This window comes from Tripterygium wilfordii, chromosome 21 (assembly GCF_013401445.1).
Source record: "Tripterygium wilfordii isolate XIE 37 chromosome 21, ASM1340144v1, whole genome shotgun sequence".
Lineage (NCBI taxonomy): Eukaryota > Viridiplantae > Streptophyta > Magnoliopsida > Celastrales > Celastraceae > Tripterygium > Tripterygium wilfordii.
In genome coordinates, this window is record NC_052252.1 from 2,315,617 (window position 1) to 2,337,273 (window position 21,657).

The 21,657-nt window shown below is 38.1% G+C and overlaps 3 protein-coding genes and 1 pseudogene across 5 annotated transcripts; all 4 read right to left on the reverse strand.

Moving 5' to 3' along the window:
* Positions 1 to 330: 330 nt before the first annotated feature.
* LOC119987682 (probable leucine-rich repeat receptor-like protein kinase At1g35710) lies at positions 331 to 5,136 on the reverse strand. Its single transcript, XM_038832604.1, has 5 exons — positions 3,413 to 5,136; positions 2,625 to 3,314; positions 2,354 to 2,493; positions 1,680 to 1,967; positions 331 to 438 (listed from the first exon to the last, which is right to left on the reverse strand). Exons 1-5 carry the CDS (start codon positions 4,770 to 4,772, stop codon positions 331 to 333), a joined length of 2,586 nt encoding a protein of 861 aa, XP_038688532.1. The 5' UTR covers positions 4,773 to 5,136.
* Positions 2,408 to 13,762, reverse strand: LOC119990158 (MDIS1-interacting receptor like kinase 2-like). 3 transcript variants are annotated; one of them, XM_038836007.1, is made up of 3 exons: positions 13,483 to 13,615; positions 12,001 to 13,333; positions 11,247 to 11,915 (listed from the first exon to the last, which is right to left on the reverse strand). In XM_038836007.1, the coding sequence occupies exons 1-3, from the start codon at positions 13,567 to 13,569 to the stop codon at positions 11,581 to 11,583; spliced, it is 1,755 nt and encodes a 584-aa protein (XP_038691935.1). In that variant the 5' UTR covers positions 13,570 to 13,615; the 3' UTR covers positions 11,247 to 11,580. The 3 variants fall into 3 exon arrangements, 2 of the variants coding, with proteins under 2 accessions (XP_038691935.1, XP_038691934.1); XR_005465955.1 differs by adding an exon at positions 2,408 to 2,536 and having other exon boundaries at positions 11,896 to 13,762; XM_038836006.1 differs by having other exon boundaries at positions 11,248 to 11,915; positions 12,001 to 13,762.
* On the reverse strand, positions 6,635 to 9,777 carry LOC119990157 (annotated as a pseudogene).
* A 1,597-nt stretch (positions 13,763 to 15,359) lies between the features above and the next one.
* LOC119990156 (MDIS1-interacting receptor like kinase 2-like) lies at positions 15,360 to 19,169 on the reverse strand. The gene is made up of 2 exons (XM_038836005.1): positions 16,220 to 19,169; positions 15,360 to 16,134 (listed from the first exon to the last, which is right to left on the reverse strand). Exons 1-2 carry the CDS (start codon positions 18,816 to 18,818, stop codon positions 15,800 to 15,802), a joined length of 2,934 nt encoding a protein of 977 aa, XP_038691933.1. The 5' UTR covers positions 18,819 to 19,169; the 3' UTR covers positions 15,360 to 15,799.
* Between the last annotated feature and the right edge of the window lie 2,488 nt (positions 19,170 to 21,657).

Genomic DNA, 21,657 nt, shown 5'->3' on the forward strand with positions numbered 1-21,657 from the left:
ATTTCAGTGGAAAATGCAGTGCAGCTAGGCTGCTTGTCTAACTGCCAATTCTCTCTTTGTTGAACTAGCAAAGGCAGTTCACTTCTTTTTTTAATAACTCTTTTGGGTTTTTTTTAGCATGCTCTGGGTATTCTATATTAAGCTTTTAGACATTTTAGTACCGATAAGATGAGTCTAAAGTCCAAACAATTTTTTAAATTGTATTTGGGCTCGAATAATTTTTATGGGATTCTTATTTTGTAGTGATAATCAAAGCTATTTAGAAAGTCATACATCGCTAAAATAAAGATGCAATAGAATGTATATTAGCCCATGTGTTCCTTGACTTAGTTAGACGTGTTTTAAAACGGTGAGCCTTGGAAGGTCTTGAAATGCACTGAAAGCCCTGTGATGGGTTGGACTTGGAGTTGGAGTTGGAGTTGGGAAAGCAGCCAATATCTTACAATAATAGTTAAGTAGTTAAGTATGGGTAATTGAGTCCATTGGTGTTTCCTAACAAAACCAGTTGAAATCTAAAATGCATACTTAGTTAACAAACAAAAATAATGAAAGACATTGATCAACGCCACCAATGGAAATTAAAAAAAAAAAAAAAAGAAGAAGAAGAAGAAGAAAACAAATTTTTTTTTTTTTTGAATGGAAAAAGTTTTATTCGAGCACCAAGGGGGTGCAACCCAAACAAATTACAAGGGGGAGATAAACAGATGATCAAAAATGTTCCCAGAAAAGGAAGTGCCCCAGAACCTAAGGCAATCAAACCAGGTGACTAAGAAAGTGTCTATGGAGGATTCTTTGTTTTTGAACACTCTGTTATTCCTTTCCAGCCATAGCATCCACATCACAGAAATTGGAATTAATTGGAAAAGACTTCCTAGCCTTTTGTCCCTGCTTACGCCCTTCCAAGCCAATAATTCCTTGTCCACTGAAGAATTAGTGACCCAAGAAATGCCCAGCAGCCTCAGAACATTTGCCCAAATTTTAGAAGACCACTCGCAGTGCAAGAGAAGATGACTGATAGATTCCAAACCTGCTTTACAGAGGCAACATCGGTTTACCAACGAAATGCCTCTCCTTTGCAAGTTAACCATTGTTAGGATTCTACCTCAAACTGCCTCCCAGCAGAAAAAAACACACTTAGAGTGTGTTTGGATTGAGGGATTTGGAGGGGAGGGAAGAGAAGGGAAAGGGAGTTTCCTTCCAATTCTCTTGTTTGGATAGTTTATAAAAAATTGAGGGGAGGGATTTGAGGGGATTTGGGAGGAAGATCTTTTTAAATTTTTGTCAAAATTCTTTCCTCCCAAAATGGAGTCATTTGGAGGGAAGAGATTACTAATTAAGTTACTTATAAGTTAAAAACCTATTTTACCCTTGGACATAACACTTAAACATAAAAAATAAGGATAAACTAGTCAATTAAACTACTTTTCTTTCCTTTCTTTTTTTATCTATCCAAACATGAGAGAGGGAAATGTATTTTCCCTTCCATTCTCTTCCCTTCTCTTCCTTCTCTTTCCCTTCTCTTCCCTTCCCCCCAAATCCCTCAATCCAAACACACTCTTAGGGGGAGCCTTAGATTTCCAAAGCCATTGCCAAGGGAATTGAGAGTGCCCATTGTGCAATTTATCTTTCAGAAGTTCCTTATAGAAAGAACTCACAGAAAAATGGTTGTTTTTTGCTACCTTCCAACAAAGATTGATCTTTGCACTATAGACAAGGCTCCAGATGTTTGTGAAAGTCACCACTTCCCAATCTTGTTCCTCACGAATGAAGTTGGTATTCCAAGAAAAGCCTCCAGCAGAGACTTGAAGTAATTGGATAATTAAAGCATCTTCTGGGTTGCTAACAGTAGCAAGCATTGACTTGATCAATGCTTGATCAAGTATTGACTTCAGTGAAGCCATCACCAGAGGACTTGATTGTGCAGACAAGGCGTATGTCGAAGTGAGTTTGATGTTTTCACTTGAATACTAAAGTAAAGAGACACTTGTATTAGCCTAATCATACTTATCCTCATTTGGTTCCGATAAATAGAGATTGCATATAATACAATCCTCATGTCAAAGACATGAAAACTGAAGTTTGACATAAGAATCTTATTTGACACAATACAAAGATATGTAAGCAATATTATTCATACTTGATGCTTCACAATGTCTGGAATGAGCAATTCTTTCTAGCAGAGTTTGGTCCAATGTGAATTTATTAGCCTCCACATTACTAGTTAATCAAAACGTAGTTTTGGGGGTGGATCTTGGAAACCAAATCGAGCTAAAAGTTGTCGGCAAATCATATGCATGGTTGGTCTATGTTTTGGATTAGAGTGCAAGCATTGAATTGCAAGTTCCAGGATTACTTTGATTTCATACTTAACTGCGAGCGACGGAGGTGGAAGGCGATGGTCCAAAACATCTTTCACTACCATATTCTGCTCTGCCCGAGTAGACAATAGAGACTCAATGATGTCACCTGGATGCTCTCCTTTGATCACTTCCACTGACAATGCTCCAAAGCTATATACATCACATTTTTCAGTTACCTTCATCAAATTCAAGGAGTTAAAACTAAAGTTTGAGGAATGTATAATCATAGGATTGCTCAGTTGAGAGAATGATAAAATTCAATACCTGGTGCAATATAACCATAGGTGCCTGCAATTTTAGACCAATTTGAGGAATCGGTCTTTAGAAGCTTAGCAGTGCCAAAGTCTGATACATGAGCCTCGAACTTAGAATCCAGTAAAACATTGCTGCTCGATATGTCTCGGTGGACAATCGGTGGTAAGCAATCATGGTGCAAGTAACAGAGGGCTCGGGCCACACCTTTAACAATATTCAATCTTTTACTCCAATCTAATTCTTTGGCTGTTTCTTCTCTTCTTAGATGTGAGGCCAAGCTACCCCCTTCAAGATACTCATAGACCAAAAAAGAGTGTCGGGCATTTGAGCAAAACCCATGAAGTTTCACAACGTTTCGATGCTTTATCTCCAATAATGCCTTTATCTCATTCAAGAACTCCTTTTGGAATGCATGCTCCCCATCAGCTGGTGAGTGAAATTTCTTTGTGGCCACAATGCCAGCTGAAGGCAATTGTGCTTTGTAGACTATTCCAAATCCCCCTCTTCCAATGCGATATGTGGCATTGAAATCATTTGTTGCTTTAATGATATCTTCGTACATGATTCTTCCATCAAAGGCTGATGATATCCAAGACAAACATTTATCATATGCATTGCTCTCTTCAGCTTGAGGATCTTTTTTTCTCCTTCTGATGATGATGAAAATTGCAGTGACTGCAAATACAAGTAAAAGTGTTCCTAAAAGTGGGAGTAGAATGACTAGAAATGGGATTTTAGGGCCCTTGTTAGAAGTAAAAGTGTCTCTATGTTCCACATCAATACTAGTACAAGATTGCCACACAATCTTTTGTTTCCTTGGAATGCTTCATATTGATAAACTTTTCTGTATGGTATACGACCCTGTAAATTGTTGTAAGATAGGTCAACAATTGACAGCCTAGGCATATTGTTGAAGCCTCTTGGAATGCCACCGGAGAGTCTATTATGGGAGAGATTCAAATACTCGTATTTCAAATCACTAATGCTTGGTGGTATATGACCAATGAGCAAGTTATTACTCAAATATAGCAGAAAAAGCTCATGTAGATTCATCAATGTAATAGGAATTTCTTGGCTGAGCTGGTTATTCATCAAACTCAAGTATTGTAGACCACTCAAGTTTCCAAGCTCCTTTGGGATTGAGTTGCTGAAATTATTTGAGGACAGGTCCAGAACGCTAAGGTGAGTGATTGATCCAAATTCTGGAGGAATGAATCCAGAAAGTCTGTTGTCATTCAGGAGCATATGGTCTAAGCTTTTCAATTTTCCAGGACTTGAAGGGATAGAACCATTTAGCGAATTGTTAGAGAGATCCAAATTGGTCATGTTACTCAAGTTTCCCAAAGAAGTTGGAATCGGTCCCCCTAGGTTGTTGCTGTTAAAAGAAAGCTCTTTGAGAGACTTTAACTTGCCTATTTCTAGAGTGATTGAACCGTTCAGGCGATTGTATCCGAGTCCCAGACACTCGAGATGAGTTAATAGGCCAATTTCAGGTGGGATATTTCCAGATAACTTATTATTTGACAAGTCAAGATCAATGAGGTTGGTAAGCTCACTAATTTGAGATGGTAAGGAACCGTGGAGTTCATTGGAGCTAAGATAAAGATACGTAAGATTACGGAGGGATGAGAATGGAAATTCATAGGCGATTGAACCATTCAGGCGATTGTATCCCAGCCGCCGAACCTCAAGATGAGTTAATAGGCCAATTTCAGGTGGGATATTTCCAGATAACCCATTATTTGACAAGTCAAGAGAACTGAGCTTCGTAAGATGACTCATTTGTGGTGGTATGGGACCATGAAGTTGATTGGAGCTAAGATTGAGATATGCAAGATTATGGAAGGATGAGAATGGAAATTCGCGGAGTGTACCAGCAATACCTGAATATGCGAGGCTGATTCTGGAAACACTTCCATCTTCACAAGAAATTCCAAGCCAAGTGCATGGTTCCAAACTAGTGGCATTATTTGGAGAATAAGTCCATGAAGTTAGTCTAGACTGATTTTTGAATTGAAGACTGGCTTTCCATTTGAGAAGAACTTCGGCTTCTTCGTTAGACTTGGAAGAAGCAAGACAGAGTGAGTGATGTAACAAAACAAAGAAGGCGAAAACAAGAACAAGGGAGAATGACTTATCCATGCTTGATTTGGCCATGGGGTTTCTGTATCTGCCTTTCTATTTGCAGTATACCATATATATAATGATTAAAACTCCTTAGTTTCTATATGCTCCTCTCACGTGGGCATTGACTATTTTTGGGTTTAATATCAAGTTTTACTTGTTTGAAGGAGTTGGTTATAGCCACAATCTTTTGTGGACATGGTCCAAGCTTGAATCTTGTGGGTAGTAAGGTGGGGTTGGAGAATTAATGGATTTGTATGAGAGTTTACAAAGAAGACTTGACTTATAAGACACTCTTACTATGGCTTTGAATAAATAGTGTGCTGTATTCCATATATACATTTAGCAATAGCTTTAAACATCTAGATTATGGGCCCAACTGTGCATATGAATCACTCCACATTCATACTATGAATGAAAAGGAGTAATAAGGGCTACAAAAAGGTTTTTTTTTTTTTTGGGTATATTTGTGATGGCTACAAATAAGCTTTCTATGCCTTGGTGTCATTATTTTAGAAGTTTCATGGATTATGCACCATTTTTATCAATTTTCAAAGTTATCATGTTTCGTGGCCCATGAAATGCCTCGGTGCCATTTTACAATGGCTAAAAGCCAATCAGAGAAGAAGAAGAAGAATTGAAGTTATTTCATTAGTTGTTGAATACGTCTTACAACGGCTAAAATATATATATACCAAACTGTGTCGTTTTGTCCAAGTGAGAGTGGTTGACTAGCTGCTAACTTTGACCAAGCCGTGTGACCCAGATGACTGAAGATCCGAGACGCATAACTGTAGTCGGTACTCTGTCCCACAAGAACACATTTTGCGAAAGCATGTAGCCGCTCGCTAGACTTCCCATGGAGGCCGCTGATACTCATCGACTTTCAAGGAGGCTGCGGAGAGGAAACTTATCAGTTGCTTGATACAAAAGCTTTCCCAGCCCTTCTCAATTTCTTTCGTGACGCCTTACTGCGATTAAACGTGAATCCCCTGCTCAAACCATCAGGATAAGAGAGCCCCCTGCTCTCTGTGCCAGGTTTAGGGTTCTGAGAAAGAAGCGACGTTGATTTCTGTAATGCAAGAAGAAGCTTACCTCACGCTGAGGAAAAGACGAGGCTATTGAGGATTTCAAAGCCATGATTGCTAATCAATTGAAGACTGTGAATGAGGATGTAGATGGTTACAGGTATGGAGATGCATGTACGCAATTAGAGTACATGAAAGATTTCGCTACTCATGTTCATTGATTTTTTTTTTCTATCTTCTGACATCAACGCTGATTCTTCGTTGAATTTGGATTTCTTGCTGAAATCTGTTCCGAGAGTGGCAAGCTTTTTGTTGCCCTCTTCTGTATTTTAGCTCATGATTCATACCTTTATTGAGATTGTTTTGCCGAAATAAAGTTAGCTTTTGATTTTCTTGAGCTCCTTTGTCTGCAATTTTGTATGTATGCATATATGTCCTTAAGGTGTCTGTTTTTGGATTTGCTGTAATGCTGATAAAGACGTTCCCCTCTATAGTTTACGCAGTACACTTAAATTGGACATCAGACTCTCAGTGTCCCATTACACTGTTACTCTCCTAATTGATCTTACTTAATATTCACATTTAAAAAAAGAAAAAGAAAAAAGAGAAACTGCCTCAGTTTTAATGTATAAGGGGGAAGTCAGAGACCACTTGTTTTAGCCTAACCATGCTTATCATCATGGGGTCCTATAAATAGATGTTGCATATAAATATTGCTCAGCTCTTTTGTTTTTGTCAAAGAAATGGAGGCAATGAACTATGAAGGTACAAAAACCACTTGAAGCCTTACTTTCTAGCCAAATAACAAGAAGACAAGTAACAGAGCACTCAAAATGAATTATTAGCACCCCAATCAACATAGAAGTCTCAGGAAATTGAAATCTTTATTGATGCTACAGAATGAGGAATTCTTTTTAGAAGAGTTTTGTGCAATGGGGATTTATTAGCCTCCAGGCCCTCCACAATACTAGTTAATCCAAACATAGATGTGGAAGTGGATCTTGGAAACCAAATCGAGTTAGAAGTTTTTGGGAAATCATATGCATGGTTGGTCTATGTTTTGGGTTAGAGTTCATGCATTGAATTGCAACATCCAGGATTACTTTGAGTTCATACTTAACTGCGAGCGAAGGAGGTGGAAGGCGTTGGTCCAAAATGTCTTTCAATACCATATTCTCCTCTGCCCGAATAGACAATAGAGACTCAATGGTGTCACCTGGATGCTCTCCTTTGATCACTTCCACAGACAATACCCCAAAACTATACACATCACATTTCTCAGTTACCTTCATCATGTAAGCAAGCTCTGCAAATTCAAGGAGTTAAAATTGAAGTTTGAGGAATGTATAATAATAGGATTATTCAGTTGAGGGAATGATGAAATTTAATACCTGGTGCAATATAACCATAGGTGCCTACAATTTTCGACCAATTGGAGGAATCGGTCTTTAGAAGCTTAGCAGTGCCAAAGTCTGATACATGAGCCTCGCACTTAGAATCCAGTAAAACATTGTTGCTCGATATGTCTCGGTGGACAATCGGCGGTAAGCAATCATGGTGCAAGTAACAGAGGGCACGGGCCACACCTTTAACAACATTCAATCTTCTACTCCAATCTAATTCTTTGGCTGTTTCTTCTCTTCTCAGAAATGATGCCAAGCTGCCCTTTTCAAGATACTCATAGACCAAAAAGAGTGTTGAGCATTCGAGCAAAACCCATGAAGTTTCACAATATTTCGATGCCTTATCTCCAATAATGCCTTTATCTCATTCAAGAACTCCTTTTTGAATGCATGCTCCCCATCCACCGACGAGTGAAATTTCTTTACGGCCACAATGCCAACTAAAGGCAACTCGGCTTTGTACACTGTTCCAAAGCCCCCTCTTCCAATCCGATATGTGGCATCAAAATCATTTGTTGCTTGCATGATTTCTTCGTGCATGATTCTTCCATCAAATGTTGATGATATCCAAGATAAACGTTTATCATATGCATTGCTCTCTTCAGCTTGAGGAACTTCCTTTCTCTTTCTTCTGATGATGAAAATTCCAACGACTGCAAATACAAGTAAAAATACTCCTAAAAGTGGGAGTAGAATGACTAGAAATGGGATTTTAGGGCCCTTATTGTGGTATTTCACATCAATACTACAAGATTGCAGTCCTTGAATGTTGCCACACAATTTTTGGTTCCCTCGCAATGCTTCGAAGCCTACATCTTGAATTGCTTTGCTGTGTGGTATAGGACCTTGCAACTCGTTGTAAGAGACGTCAATGGAGAGCAATTTGGGCATATCGCTGATGCTTTCCGGAATGCCACCGGAGAGTCTATTATGGGAGAGATTCAGATTCTCCAAGCGTCCCAAATCACTAATGCTTGAGGATATATGACCTATGAGCATGTTATTACTCAGATCTAGTGAAGAAAGGTAATGTAGCTTCATCAGTGTAACTGGAATTTCTTGGCTGAGCTGGTTGTTCCTCAAACTCAAGTAGTCTAGATCACTCAAGTTTCCTAGCTCCTTTGGGATTGGGTGGCTAAATGTATTTGAGGATAGGTCCAGATACCAAAGGTTGGTGATTGATCCAAATTCTGGAGGAATGAATCCAGAAAGTCTGTTGTCATTCAGGCACATCTCCCCTAAGCTTTTCAATTTTCCAAGGGAAGCCGGAACTGAACCATTGAGTTGGTTTTCGTACAACTGTAGAACAACAAGAGAAACTAAGTTTCCAAATTCCTTGGGAATGGATCCACAGAGATGATTACTGTAAAGCAAAAGATGGGTGAGTTTTGTGAGACCACCCAATGATTTTGGAATTGGGCCGGAAAGGTATGTTTCATAGAGGCTTACTGTTTCAAGAGATTTCAAATTTCCTATCTCCCCCGGAATGGAGCCGGAAATTTTGTTCTTGGATATGGAAATCCTTGTTAGCTTTTCCAATTTTCCAAAAGTAGAAGGGATAGAACCAGTTAGCAAATTGTGACAGAGATCCAAATTGGTCATGTTACTCAAGTTTCCCAAAGAAGTTGGAATTGGTCCCTCTAGATTGTTGCCATTCAAAGAAAGCTCTTTGAGAGACTTTAACTTGCCTATTTCTTGAGTGATTGAACCGTTCAGGCGATTGTATCCGAGTCGCAGAACCTCAAGATGAGTTAATAGGCCAATGTCAGCTGGGATATTACCAGAGAACTGATTATTTGACAAGTCAAGATCAACAAGGTTGGTAAGATGACTAATTTGAGGTGGTATGGAACCATAGAGTCTATTGGAGCTAAGATTGACATATGGAAGGTTATGGAAGGATGAGAATGGAAATTCATGAAGTGTGCCTGTTAGCATATTGTTATAGACATTCAAATAGGTCATGTTACTCAAGTTTCCCAAAGAAGTTGGAATCGGCCCCTCTAGATTGTTGTTGTACAAATAAAGCTCATTAAGAGACTTTAACTTGCCTATTTCTTGAGTGATTGAACCGTTCAAACGATTGTATCCGAGTCCCAGAACCCCAAGATGAGTTAATAGGCCAATTTCAGTGGGGATATTTCCAGATAACTGATTATTTGACAAGTCAACAGAAATGAGCTTGGTAAGCTTACTAATTTTAGGTGGTATGGAACCATGGAGTTCATTGGAGCTAAGATTGAGATATAAAAGATTACGGAGGGATGCGAATGGAAATTCATGGAGTGTGCCAACAATGCCTGAATATGCAAGGAAGATTTCACTGACGCTTCCAGCTCTACAAGAAACTCCAGGCCAAGTGCATGGTTCCAAACTAGTGGCATTATTTGGAGGAAAAGTCCATGAAGTTAGGCTAGAGTGGTTCTTGATTTGAAGAGTGGCTTTCCATTTGAGAAGAGCTTTGGCTTCTTCGTTAGACTTGGAAGAAGCAACACAGAGTGAATCATGTAACAAAACAAAGAAGGGGAAAACAAGAACAAGGCAGAGTGACTTCTCCAAGGTCGATTTTGCCATGGATTTTCTTTTTGTAGTTTATGCTTTTATTGTTTGCCAAGACTTGAATTAAAAATGATATTAAAACTCTTAATTTATATATGCTTTTTGTTGTTTGAGAAGACTTGAATTAGAAGACTCTCAAGTGGGCATCGCCTAATGAGTCTATTTTTGGGTTTTCCACAAGACCCTAATCTCAAGTTTAACTTGTTTGAAGGAGTCGCAACTTTTGTTTACATCTTTTGATGGATATGGTCGAAGCTTGAATCTTGTGGGTAGTAAGGTGGGGTTGGAGAATTAATGGATGTTATTGTATGAGATTTTACAAAGAAGACTTGACTAACAATACTATCTCTATCCAAAATCGAAGTCTGTGTCATTATTCCTGCTTCAACTCTCTCTCTTTGGAGCCATCAGATGAGACCCGAATAAAAAATACCATGTACTGTATCAGATAACTCTCTCTTTACTGTTTTATCACTCAAGAAAACAACTTGGCATATTAGTTATCCATCTCCACGATGACATTATGTTCCTGGAAATTGCTGCCTCAAAAAAGAAAGGCTTGCTACTGAGGGTTTTACAAACCAAATTGGATTGCTTGTAATTGAAGACTGTGGATGAGGAATGCATTTTGAGGCTTGCCTTACTCCCATCTCAGCACGTCTTCTTTTGACAGTTTTTGATGCAATTTACAGGTCTGGAGATGAAAATTGGTGTATAAACAGGATTTCGTTACCTACAATGCATGTTCATTGTCGTATTTGTTTTTTCTGCAAGTAATGACTGCTAAAGAACTCTTATAGTCATGTTTTCAGGAGACGATAGATTTGGAAAATAAAATCGAATCATATGAATCGATTGATCAATTTTTTGAATTGTGAATGGTATTGAATCGTGAATTGTAAGATTCACCCAATTTTTAATAATATTGTTACGCAAATTCGCAAGTGTATGTATGAATCGCTCAAATAATATATTGAAAAATAAGATGTCGAATTGTCGATCTCACGAGGACTATTCACCTATTGGACCCATGAGGAGACATCCATGTATATATGGAAGACTTTGGATGAAAAGACTTTTCATTTTTCTTTGCCGTGAGAAGACCTGTGGAAAAACAAAGACAAAAGACTTTGTTGTTTGTCTTTGCAATTTGTCTTCATCTTCAATTGGGATGAAGACCAACATTGTAGAATCGACTTACAAGACTCCAATTGTGCATATGAATCGCTCCACATTCATACTATGAATGAAAGGAGTATTGAGGCTAGAAAAATGCGTTCTGATGGCTACTAATAAGCTGGGATTCCTTTTGAGAGGTTAAATATTGCTTGAATATGTAGTATGTAGTATAGAATCCATGGATATGTATGGAACTTTACTGGATAGTAATCTGTAGTGTCAAAACAAAAGGATCTGTTACTGTTTTAGCACTCAAGAAAACAACTTGAGATAATAATTATCCTCATCCTCTCTTTTCACAGTTGCCCTGAATTTTTCCTTGAAAAAATAGCAAACGGAAGGAAATTCTGCTTCTTGCATCGAGAGTTTGGTGAAGGAAAATGCTGTCTCAAAAAACAAGGCTTTCCATTGAAGGTTTTACAAACCAGAGTGGATTGCTTGTAGCAAGAATCAGAATTTGTAGCATACTTATCATAGTTTGGTTCCCATAAATAGAGGCTGCCTATAATATTGCTCAGCTGCAATGCTTATGTCAAAGATATGAAGGAAACGAACAATACAAAGATATGTAAGCAATATTATTCATACTTGATGCCTTACAATGTCCGGAATGATCAATTCCTACTAGCAGAGTTTGGTCCAACGTAAATTTATTAGCCTCCACATTACTAGTTAATCCAAGCATAGTTGTGGGGGTGGATCTTGGAAAACAAATCGAGCTAAAAGTTGTTGGCAAACCATATGCATGGTTGGTCTATGTTTTGGATTAGAGTGCATGCATTGAATTGCAAGTTCCAGGATTACTTTGATTTCATACTTAACTGCGAGCGACGGAGGTGGAAGGCGTTTGTCCAAAACATCTTTCACTACCATATTCTCCTCTGCCCGAATAGACAATAGAGACTCAATGATGTCACCTGGATGCTCTCCTTTGATCACTTCCACTGATAATACCCCGAAACTATACACATCACATTTTTCAGTTACCTTCATCATGTATGCAAGCTCTGCAAATTCAAGGAGTTAAAATTGACGTTTGAGGAATGTATAATCATGGGATTGTTCAGTTGAGAAAATGATAAAATTCACTACCTGGTGCAATATAACCATACGTGCCTGCGATTTTAGACCAATTGGAGGAATCGGTCTTTAGAAGCTTAGCAGTACCAAAGTCTGATACATGAGCCTCAAACTTAGAATCCAGTAAAACATTGCTGCTCGATATGTCTCGGTGGACAATCGGCGGTAAGCAATCATGGTGCAAGTAACAGAGGGCTCGGGCCACACCTTTAACAATATTCAATCTTTTACTCCAATCTAATTCTTTGGCCGTTTCTTCTCTTCTCAGATGTGAGGCCAAGCTGCCCCCTTCAAGATACTCATAGACCAAAAAAGAGTGTAGAGCATTCGAGCAAAACCCATGAAGTTTCACAATATTTCGATGCTTTATCTCCAATAATGCCTTTATCTCATTCAAGAACTCCTTTTGGAATGCATGCTCTCCATCACCCGATGAGTGAAATTTCTTTACGGCCACAATGCCAGCTGAAGGCAATTCTGCTTTATAGACTATTCCAAATCCCCCTCTTCCAATGCGATATGTGGCATCAAAATCATTTGTTGCTTTGATGATTTCTTCGTACATGATTCTTCCATCAAATGCTGATGATATCCAAGACAAACATTTATCATATGCGCTGCTCTCTTCAGCTTGCGGACCTTTCTCTCTCTTTCTTGTGATGAAGAAAATTCCAGTGATTGCAAATACAAGTAAAAGTGCTCCGAATAGAGGGAATAGAATGGCTATAATTGGGATTTTATTTTTGCATCTTTTTATTCCTTGGATATTTCCACACAATCTTTTGTTTCCTTGGAATGCTTCATATTGATAAACTTTTCTGTATGGTATACGACCCTGCAAATTGTTGTAAGATAGGTCAATCCATGACAACATAGGCAAATCGTTGAAGCCTTCTGGAATGCCGCCGGAGAGTCTATTATGGGAGAGATTCAGATTCTGCAAGTGTTCCAAATCACTAATGCTTGATGGTATATGACCAATGAGCAAGTTATTACTCAAATCTAGCTGAAAAAGGCCATGTAGATTCATCAATGTAATAGGAATTTCTTGGCTGAGCTGGTTATTCCTCAAACTCAAGTAATAAAGATTAATCAAGTTTCCTATCTCCTTTGGGATAGAACCATTTAGCGAATTGTTAGAGAGATCCAAATAGGTCATGTTACTCAAGTTTCCCAAAGAAGTTGGAATTGGTCCCTCTAGATTGTTGTTGTACAAAGAAAGCTCTTTGAGAGACTTTAACTTGCCTATTTCTTGAGTGATTGAACCGTTCAGGCGATTGTATCCAAGTTGCAGAACCTCAAGATGAGTTAATTGGCCAATTTCAGCTGGGATATTTCCAGATAACTGATTATTTGACAAGTCAAGAGAAATGAGCTTCGTAAGATTACTAATTTGAGGTGTTATGGGACCATAGAGTTGATTGGAGTGAAGATTGAGATATGTAAGATTATGGAAGGATGAGAATGAAAATTCATGGAGTGTGCCAACAATACCTGAAAATTGTAGGAAGATTTCGAATACGCTTCCATCTTCACAAGAAATTCCAAGCCAAGTGCATGGTTCCAAACTAGTGGCATCATTTGGAGAATAAGTCCATGAAGTTAGTCTAGACTGATTTTTGAATTGAAGACTGGCTTTCCATTTGAGAAGAGCTTCGGCTTCTTCGTTAGACTTGGAAGAAGCAAGACAGAGTGAGTGATGTAACAAAACAAAGAAGGCGAAAACAAGAACAAGGGAGAATGACTTATCCATGCTTGATTTGGCCATGGAGTTTCTGTATCTGCTCTTCTATTTGCAGTATACCATATATATAATGATTAAAACTCTTTAATTTCTATATGCTCGTCTCTCAAGTGGGCATTGATTAATGAGTCTATTTTTTGGGTTTTCCACAAGACCCTAATCTCAAGTTTAACTTGTTTGAAGGAGTCACAACTAGTGTTTATTTGTCTGTGTCATTATTCCTGCTTCAAGTCTCTGTCTTTGGACTTTGGAGCCATGATCAGATGAGGCCCGAATAACAAATACCATGTATTGTATCAGATAACTCTATTTGCTGTTTTATCACTCGAGAAAACAACTCGACATTATGTTGCATGAAGGATTATTACTAGATAATTTCACATTCACAGTGCCAATGATTTCGGATTCCTCGTCCTCTCTTTTAACATTTGCCTTGTATTTTTCCTTGAAAAAATAGCAAACGAGGGGGAATTATGTTTCTTGCATCGAATATTTGGTGAAGGAAAATGCTGTCTCAAAAAACAAGGCTTTCTACTGACAGTTGTTGATGCAATTTACAGGTCTGGAGATGAAAATTGGTGTATTAACAGGATTTCGTTACCTACAATGCATGTTCATTGACGTATTTGTTTCTTCTGCAAATAATGACGGCTAAAGAACTCCCATAGTCATGTTTTCAAGAAACAACGGATTTCGGAAATCAAATCGAATCATATGAATCGATTGATCAAAGTTTTGAATTGTGAATGGCATCGAATCATGAATTGTAAGATTCACCCAATTTTTAATAATATTGTTTCGCAAATTCGCAAATGGATGTATGAATTGCTCAAGTAATATAGTGAAAAATAATTAAGATGTTGATCCCACGAGGACTATTCATCTATTGAGTATTGAAATTGTTTTAATCTTAAATTATTTGAAGAAATCGAAAGTGATTGTTTTATTCTAATACCACACCTCTATAGTCTCTTACAATTTACACAAGGAACAAAACATAATTTTCTTCACACGGCATGCACAAAAGTTTAAGATGCCGTGTGGACCCATGAGGAGACATCCATGTATATATGGAAGGCTTTGGATGAAAAGCATTTTTCATTTCTCTTTGCCGTGAGAAGACCTGTGGAAAAACAAAGACAAAAGACTGTTGTTTTGTGTGGAATATGTCTGCAATTTGTCTTCATCTTCACTTGGGATGAAGACCAACAGCGAAGAATCGACTAAGAAGACTCCAATTGTGCATATGAATCAGTCCACATTCATACTATGGGAATGAAAGGAGTAATAAGGCTAGAAAAATGCTTTCTGATGGCCACTAATAAGCTGGGATTCCTTTTGAAAAGGTTATATACTGCTTGAATAGTCTGTAGTATAGAATTCAGAGATATTGTATGAGAATTTACGGAATAGTAATCTTTAGTGTCAAAACAAAAGGATCTGTTACTGTTTTAGCACTCAAGAAAACAAATTGACATATTAATTATCCATCTCCACAATGACATTACGTTGCATGAAGTATTATTATTAGATAATTTCATATTCATAGTGCCAATGACTTTGGATTCCTTGCCCTCTCTCTTAACATTTTCCGTGTATTTTTCCTAGGAAATTGCTGTCTCAGAAAAACAGGCCTTGCTATACCGTGGGTTTGTAAAACTGGATTGGATTACTAATGTCTACTGAATTGAAGACTGCGAATGAGAAATGCATCATGAGGCCTATTCCCATCTCAGCACGTTGTTGATGCAATTACAGGTATGGAGATCCATTTATGGAACTATAGAGTACATGAAAATTGATCCAGAAGGAAAACGCAATAAATTTGCCAAGTAAGAGACACTTGTTTTAGCCTAAGCATACTGGCCATCGTTTTGTTCCCATAAATAGAGGCTGCATAAAATATTGCTCAGCTGCACTGCTTATGTCAAAGATATGAAGGAAATAAACAATACAAAGATATGGAAGCAATATTATTCATGCTTGATGCCTTACAATGTCTGGAATGAGCAACTCCTTGTAGCAGAGTTTGGTCCAATCTGAATTTATTAGCCTCCACATTACTAGTTAATCCAAACATAGTTGTGGGGGTGGATCTTGGAAACCAAATCGAGCTAAAAGTTGTTGGCAAACCATATGCATGGTTGGTCTATGTTTTGGATTAGAGTGCATGCATTGAATTGCAAGTTCCAGGATTACTTTGATTTCATACTTAACTGCGAGCGACGGAGGTGGAAGGCGTTGGTCCAAAATGTCTTTCAGTACCATCTTCTCCTCCGCCTGAATGGACAACAGAGACTCAATGATGTCACCTGGATGCTCTCCTTTGATTACTTCTACTGACAATACTCCAAAACTATACACATCACACTTCTCAGTTACCTTCATCATGTAAGCAAGCTCTGCAAATTGAAGGAGTTAAAACAAAAGTTTGAGGAAAGTGTAATCATAGAATTGTGTAGCCAAGAGAATGATGAAGGTCAATACCTGGTGCAATATAACCATAGGTGCCTGCAATTTTCGACCAATTAGATGAATCCATCTTTAGAAGCTTAGCAGTGCCAAAGTCTGATACATGAGCCTCGCATTTAGAATCGAGTAAAACATTGTTGCTCGATATGTCTCGGTGGACAATTGGCGGTAAGCAATCATGGTGCAAGTAGTAGAGGGCACGAGCCACACCTTTAACAATATTCAACCTTTTACTCCAATCCAATTCTTTAGCTGTTTCTTCTCTTCTTAGAAAAGATGCCAAACTGCCCCTTTCTAGGTACTCATAGACCAAAAAAGAGTGTCGAGCATTCGTGCAAAACCCATGAAGTTTCACAATGTTTCGATGCTTTATCTCCAATAATGCCTTTATTTCATTCAAGAACACCTTTTGGAATGCATGCTCCCCATCACCAGGTGAGTGAAATTTCTTTACGGCCATAGTGCCAGCTGAAGGCAATTCTGCTTTGTAGACTGTCCCAAATCCCCCTCTTCCAATGCGATATGTGGCATCGAAATCATTTGTTGCTTCAATGATTTCTTTATACATGATTCTTCCGTCAAATGCTGATGATATCCAAGACAAACATTTATTGTATGCGATGCTCTCTTCAGCTTGAGGATTTATCTTTCTCTTTCTTTTGATGATGAAAATTCCCGCAACTGCATATACAAGTAAAAGTGCTCCTAAAAGTGGGAGTAGAATGATTAGAAATGGGATTTTAGTGCCCTTATTAAAAGTGACTCTGTATTTCCGATCAAGACTACAAGATTGCAGTCCTTGAATGTCTCCGCACAATTTTCCGTTCCCTCGAAATGCTTCGAAGCCTACATCGTTAATTGTTTCAATGTATGGTATATGACCTTCCAACTTGTTGTAAGAGAAGTCAAAGGAAAACAATCTCGGCATATCGCTGAAGCTTTCCGGAATACCACCAGAAAGATTATTATGGGAGAGATTCAAATTCTGCACATTTTTCAATCCACGAATGCTTGATGGTATATGACCAATGAGCAAGTTATTACTCAGATCTAGCAGCGAAAGGTAATATAGCTTCATCAGTGTAATTGGAATTTCATGGCTAAGCTGATTATTCCTCAAACTCAAGTACTTGAGATTAATCAAGTCTCCAAATTCTGGAGGAATGAATCCAGAAAGTCTGTTGTCATTCAGAAGCATCTGCTTTAAGCTTTTCAATTTTCCAAAAGTGGAAGGGATAGAACCATTTAGCAAATTGTTAGAGAGATCCAAATGGGTCATGTTACTCAAGCTTCCCAAAGAAGTTGGAATCGGTCCCTCTAGATTGTTGCTGTACAAAGAAAGCCTGTTGAGAGACTTTAACTTGCCTATTTCTTGATTGATTGAGCCCCTCAGGCGATTGTTTCCGAGTTGCAGAACCTCAAGATGAGTTAATAGGCCAATTTCAGCTGGGATATTTCCAGATAACTGATTATCTGACGAGGCAAGTTGAATGAGCTTGGTAAGCTGGCTAATTTGTGGTGGTATGGAACCATAGAGTTTATTGGAGCTAATATCGAGATATGCAAGGTTACGGAGGGATGAGAATGGAAATTCATGGATTGTGCTAGTCAGCAAATTCTCATGGAGAAACAAATAGGTCATGTTACTCAAGTTTCCCAAAGAAGTTGGAATTGGTCCCTCGAGACAGTTTCCGTGCAAAGAAAGCCTGTTGAGAGACTTTAACTTGCCTATTTCTTGAGCGATTGAACCGTTCAGACGATTGTATCCAAGTCCCAGAACCCCAAGATGAGTTAATAGGCCAATTTCAGTAGGGATATTTCCAGATAACCGATTATTTGACAAGTCAAGATAAATGAGCTCGGTAAGCTGACTAATTTGAGGTGGTATGGAACCACGGAGTTCATTGGAGCTAAGATCGAGATAGAAAAGATTAAGGAGGGATGAGAATGGAAATTCATGGAGTGTGTCTGTTAGCCAATTGTTAGAGAGATCCAAATAGGTCATGTTAGTCAAGTTTCCCAAAGAAGTTGGAATTGGTCCCTTTAGATTGTTTCCCTGCAAAGAAAGCTTGTTGAGAGACTTTAACTTGCCTATTTCTTGAGTGATTAAACCGGCCAAGGAATTGTGTCCGAGTTGCAGAACCTCAAGATGAGTTAATAGGCCAATGTCAGCTGGGATAGTTCCAGATAACTGATTATTCGACAAGTCAAGAGAAATGAGCTTGGTAAGCTGACTAATTTGAGATGGTATGGAACCATTGAGTTTATTGTAGCTAAGATTGAGATATGCAAGACTATGGAAGGATGAGAATGGAAATTCATGGAGTCTACCACCAATACCTGAATCTTGGAGGGAGATTTTGAATACGCTTCCAGCTTCACAAGAAATTCCATACCAAGTGCATGGCGCCAAACCAGCGGCATTACTAGGAGGAAAAGTCCATGAAGTTAGGTTAGAATGGTTTATGATGTGAAGAGTGGCCTTCCATATGAGAAGAGCTTGGGCTTCTTTGCTAGACTTGGAAGTAGCAAGACAGAGGGAGTGATGTAAGAAAACAAGCAAGGAGAAAAAAAGAACAAGGGAGAGTGACTTATCCAAGCTTGATTTTGCCATGGAGTTCTTGTCCTTGCCTTCTATTTGCAGTATACCATATAAACAAAAACAAGTGGCATTGACTAATGAGTCAATTTTTGGGTTTTCCACAATACCCTAATCGTAAGTTTAACTTGTTTGAAGGAGTCACAACTCCTGTTCATTGGGTGATAGCCATAATCTTTTGTGGACATGGTCGAAGCTTGAATCATGTGGGTAGTATTATTAAGTAAGGTGGGGTTGGAGAATTGATGGATATTATTATTGTATGAGAATTTACAAAGAAGACTCGACTAAGAAGACTCTCTCTATGCCAGAGTCGAAGTCTGTCTCATGGAAATTAATGTTGGCTTGTTGATGGTACTTTTGCCAATGTGACTAATCAAGATTCTACAACAATGGACATGGCTCACATATGGACGCCCGCAAGGCAAGATGCGGGCGTTCAGTTTGATAGCCTTTTTTTCAAAGCAATGGATTCCATATCAGCGGGTTCCACTGCACATGAACTTTTTGAATGGTTTTAAAACTCACCGTCCGCAACTTTAAAACATGCGGACGTCCATATAGGAGCCTACGCGCTACATATATAAACGATGGTCACAGCCACTTACTCATGCCATTTACGCCCAAACATGGCCGCACCTAATTTGAGAGGAGAGCTGAAGTCATTTTTGAGGATTCTATTTCAAAATATAAATTCTACATGGAAATGCGATTGAAGAATAGTATTTTTATTCCAATCCAAATTGGCAGAGATGAAGCACAGCAACGAGTGGCGGGGACCTATTGTAATAGAATTTTAAGTTAACAGAAATTATTATTTTTTTATTTTTAAAAATAATAAATGTATAGTATTCATCCTAACGAACCCAACAGTATTTTTTTGTTCGGAACAAAAATTATATCCAACATGAAAAATGCATGCTAATTTTAGATCATCGGATATAAACTTAAAACATTCGATGTCTCGATCGTGATGAATTTGATTTTTGTTTCGAACAAAAAATATGTCATTAGATTTGTTAGACTGAATACTACACATTTATGTTTTTTAAAAATTAAATAAATTTTTTTATGTGCTCTAAAAAAACTAGAGCAGACCGCTCCGGCACCCCACAGGAACATGCCTTAACACAATTAATCCATAATTCAGTCCATCTTAAAAATAGACCCACTAAAGCATGAAAGGGTACAAAAGCAAACCATGATTAGAAACACATGAAAGGAGCTCAACTCCATCCAATCAAACCAGATTACAAACACTGACAAAACCTATAAATAAAAACATCAAAATTACTGAAATAAAAGACTACCTAAAATTTATGGAAATATAACACACACCGCCGCTCGCCACACTTTCCATGGTGGCCGCTGATACTCGTCGACTTTCGCAACCCCTCTCGATTTCTTTCGTGACGCCTAACTGCGATTAAACGTCAATCACCTGCTCAAACCAACAGGATTCACCTGTCTTTTAACCTTTGCCGTGTGTTTTTCTTTGAAGAAATTGCAAAGAAGAGGACACTATGCTTCTTGCATCGATTGTTTGATGAAGGCATATGCTGTCTCAAAAGACGAGGCTATTGAGGATTTCAAAGCCAGGATTGCTAATCAATTGAAGACTGTGAATGAGGATGTAGATGCAATGTACATGTATGGGGATCCATATACTCATGTTCATTGATGTATTTGTTCTTTGCGAAAGCAACAACTGCTAAACAACTCCTATAGATATAGTCATGTTTTCAAGAAACTAGGATTTAAGATTTTGGGTTCTAAAGATGTTTGCAAGGAATAATGAAATTCAATACCTGGTGCAATATAACCATTAGGTGCCTGCAATTACTAACGAGTCTATTTTTTACCAAGGTTGATTTTCCCATGCGGTTTCTGTTTCTGCCTTCTGTTTGCAGTATTAACATATAAATAATTATTAGAACTCTTAATTTATATATGCTCGTCTCTCAAGTGGAATTTACTAATGAGTCTATTTTTTGTTTTCCCACAAGACACTAATATCAAGTTTAACTTGTTTGAAGGTGATGTGGGACTACTCTCCTTTTATTACACGTATACCTTCTAGTAGGATCAAACAATCACGAATTTGGAATTGCGCGAAATTTGGCAGAATGACTCGTGTTGACATTGCCACTAGCCACAGGGTTTGGCCAAAATTCCGCTGTCTAGATCTTTTAAAAAAGACACCTCTACTGTCTCTTACAACTTACACATGGAACAAAACATAATTTTCTTCACACGGCATGCACAAAAGTTTTACATGCCGTGTGAGGAGACTTCCATGTATATATGGAAAAGGCTTTGGATGAAAAGCACTTTTCATTTTTCTTTGCCGTGAGAAGACCTGTGGAAAAACAAAAACAAAGACCAAGACTTTGTTGTTTGTGTGGAATATCTTTGCAATTTGTCTTCATCTTCAATTGGAATGAAGACCAACATGTATTAATATTAGATAATTTCATATTCATAGTGCCAATGACTTTGATTCCTTGTCCTCTCTTTTTCACATTTTGTAAACGTTCAGAGAAGTGAACGAAGAAGAAGGATTGTTTGGGAAATGGAATTCATTCAAATAAGAAAAACAGTACAGACCTGGTTCTACTTAAAAGGAAAAAGGAAATAAAATAATATAAAAACTGTACTGATGTGCCAAATATATACATACATTTGTGCATCCTTTACACATAAGTTCATTGCATTTTGAGTTGATTAAGAGTTAATATTGCATAAGAAAGCTATATTTGCATATTGTAGATGTCAAGGCAAGAAAGGGAGGAAAAGAGTGCAAAAGGAAGATTTGGAGCCCAGGACTGATTTTCGATCGATCGGCCATATTCCC

Excerpts from the sequence above, each read along its gene's own strand:
- LOC119987682 (XM_038832604.1), bottom strand. The coding sequence starts at position 4,772 with ATGGCCAAATCAAGCATGGATAAGTCATTCTCCCTTGTTCTTGTTTTC. Across the intron at positions 3,315-3,412 it reads AGGAAACAAAAGATTGTGTG|GAACACTTTTACTTGTATTT; the intron begins GCAATCTTGTAC and ends TCCCACTTTTAG. Across the intron at positions 2,494-2,624 it reads CTATGGTTATATTGCACCAG|TGGAAGTGATCAAAGGAGAG; the intron begins GTATTGAATTTT and ends GAGCATTGTCAG.
- LOC119990158 (XM_038836006.1), bottom strand. The coding sequence starts at position 13,756 with ATGGCCAAATCAAGCATGGATAAGTCATTCTCCCTTGTTCTTGTTTTC. Across the intron at positions 11,916-12,000 it reads GTATGGTTATATTGCACCAG|AGCTTGCATACATGATGAAG; the intron begins GTAGTGAATTTT and ends TTGAATTTGCAG.
- LOC119990156 (XM_038836005.1), bottom strand. The coding sequence starts at position 18,818 with ATGGCAAAATCAAGCTTGGATAAGTCACTCTCCCTTGTTCTTTTTTTC. Across the intron at positions 16,135-16,219 it reads CTATGGTTATATTGCACCAG|AGCTTGCTTACATGATGAAG; the intron begins GTATTGACCTTC and ends TTCAATTTGCAG.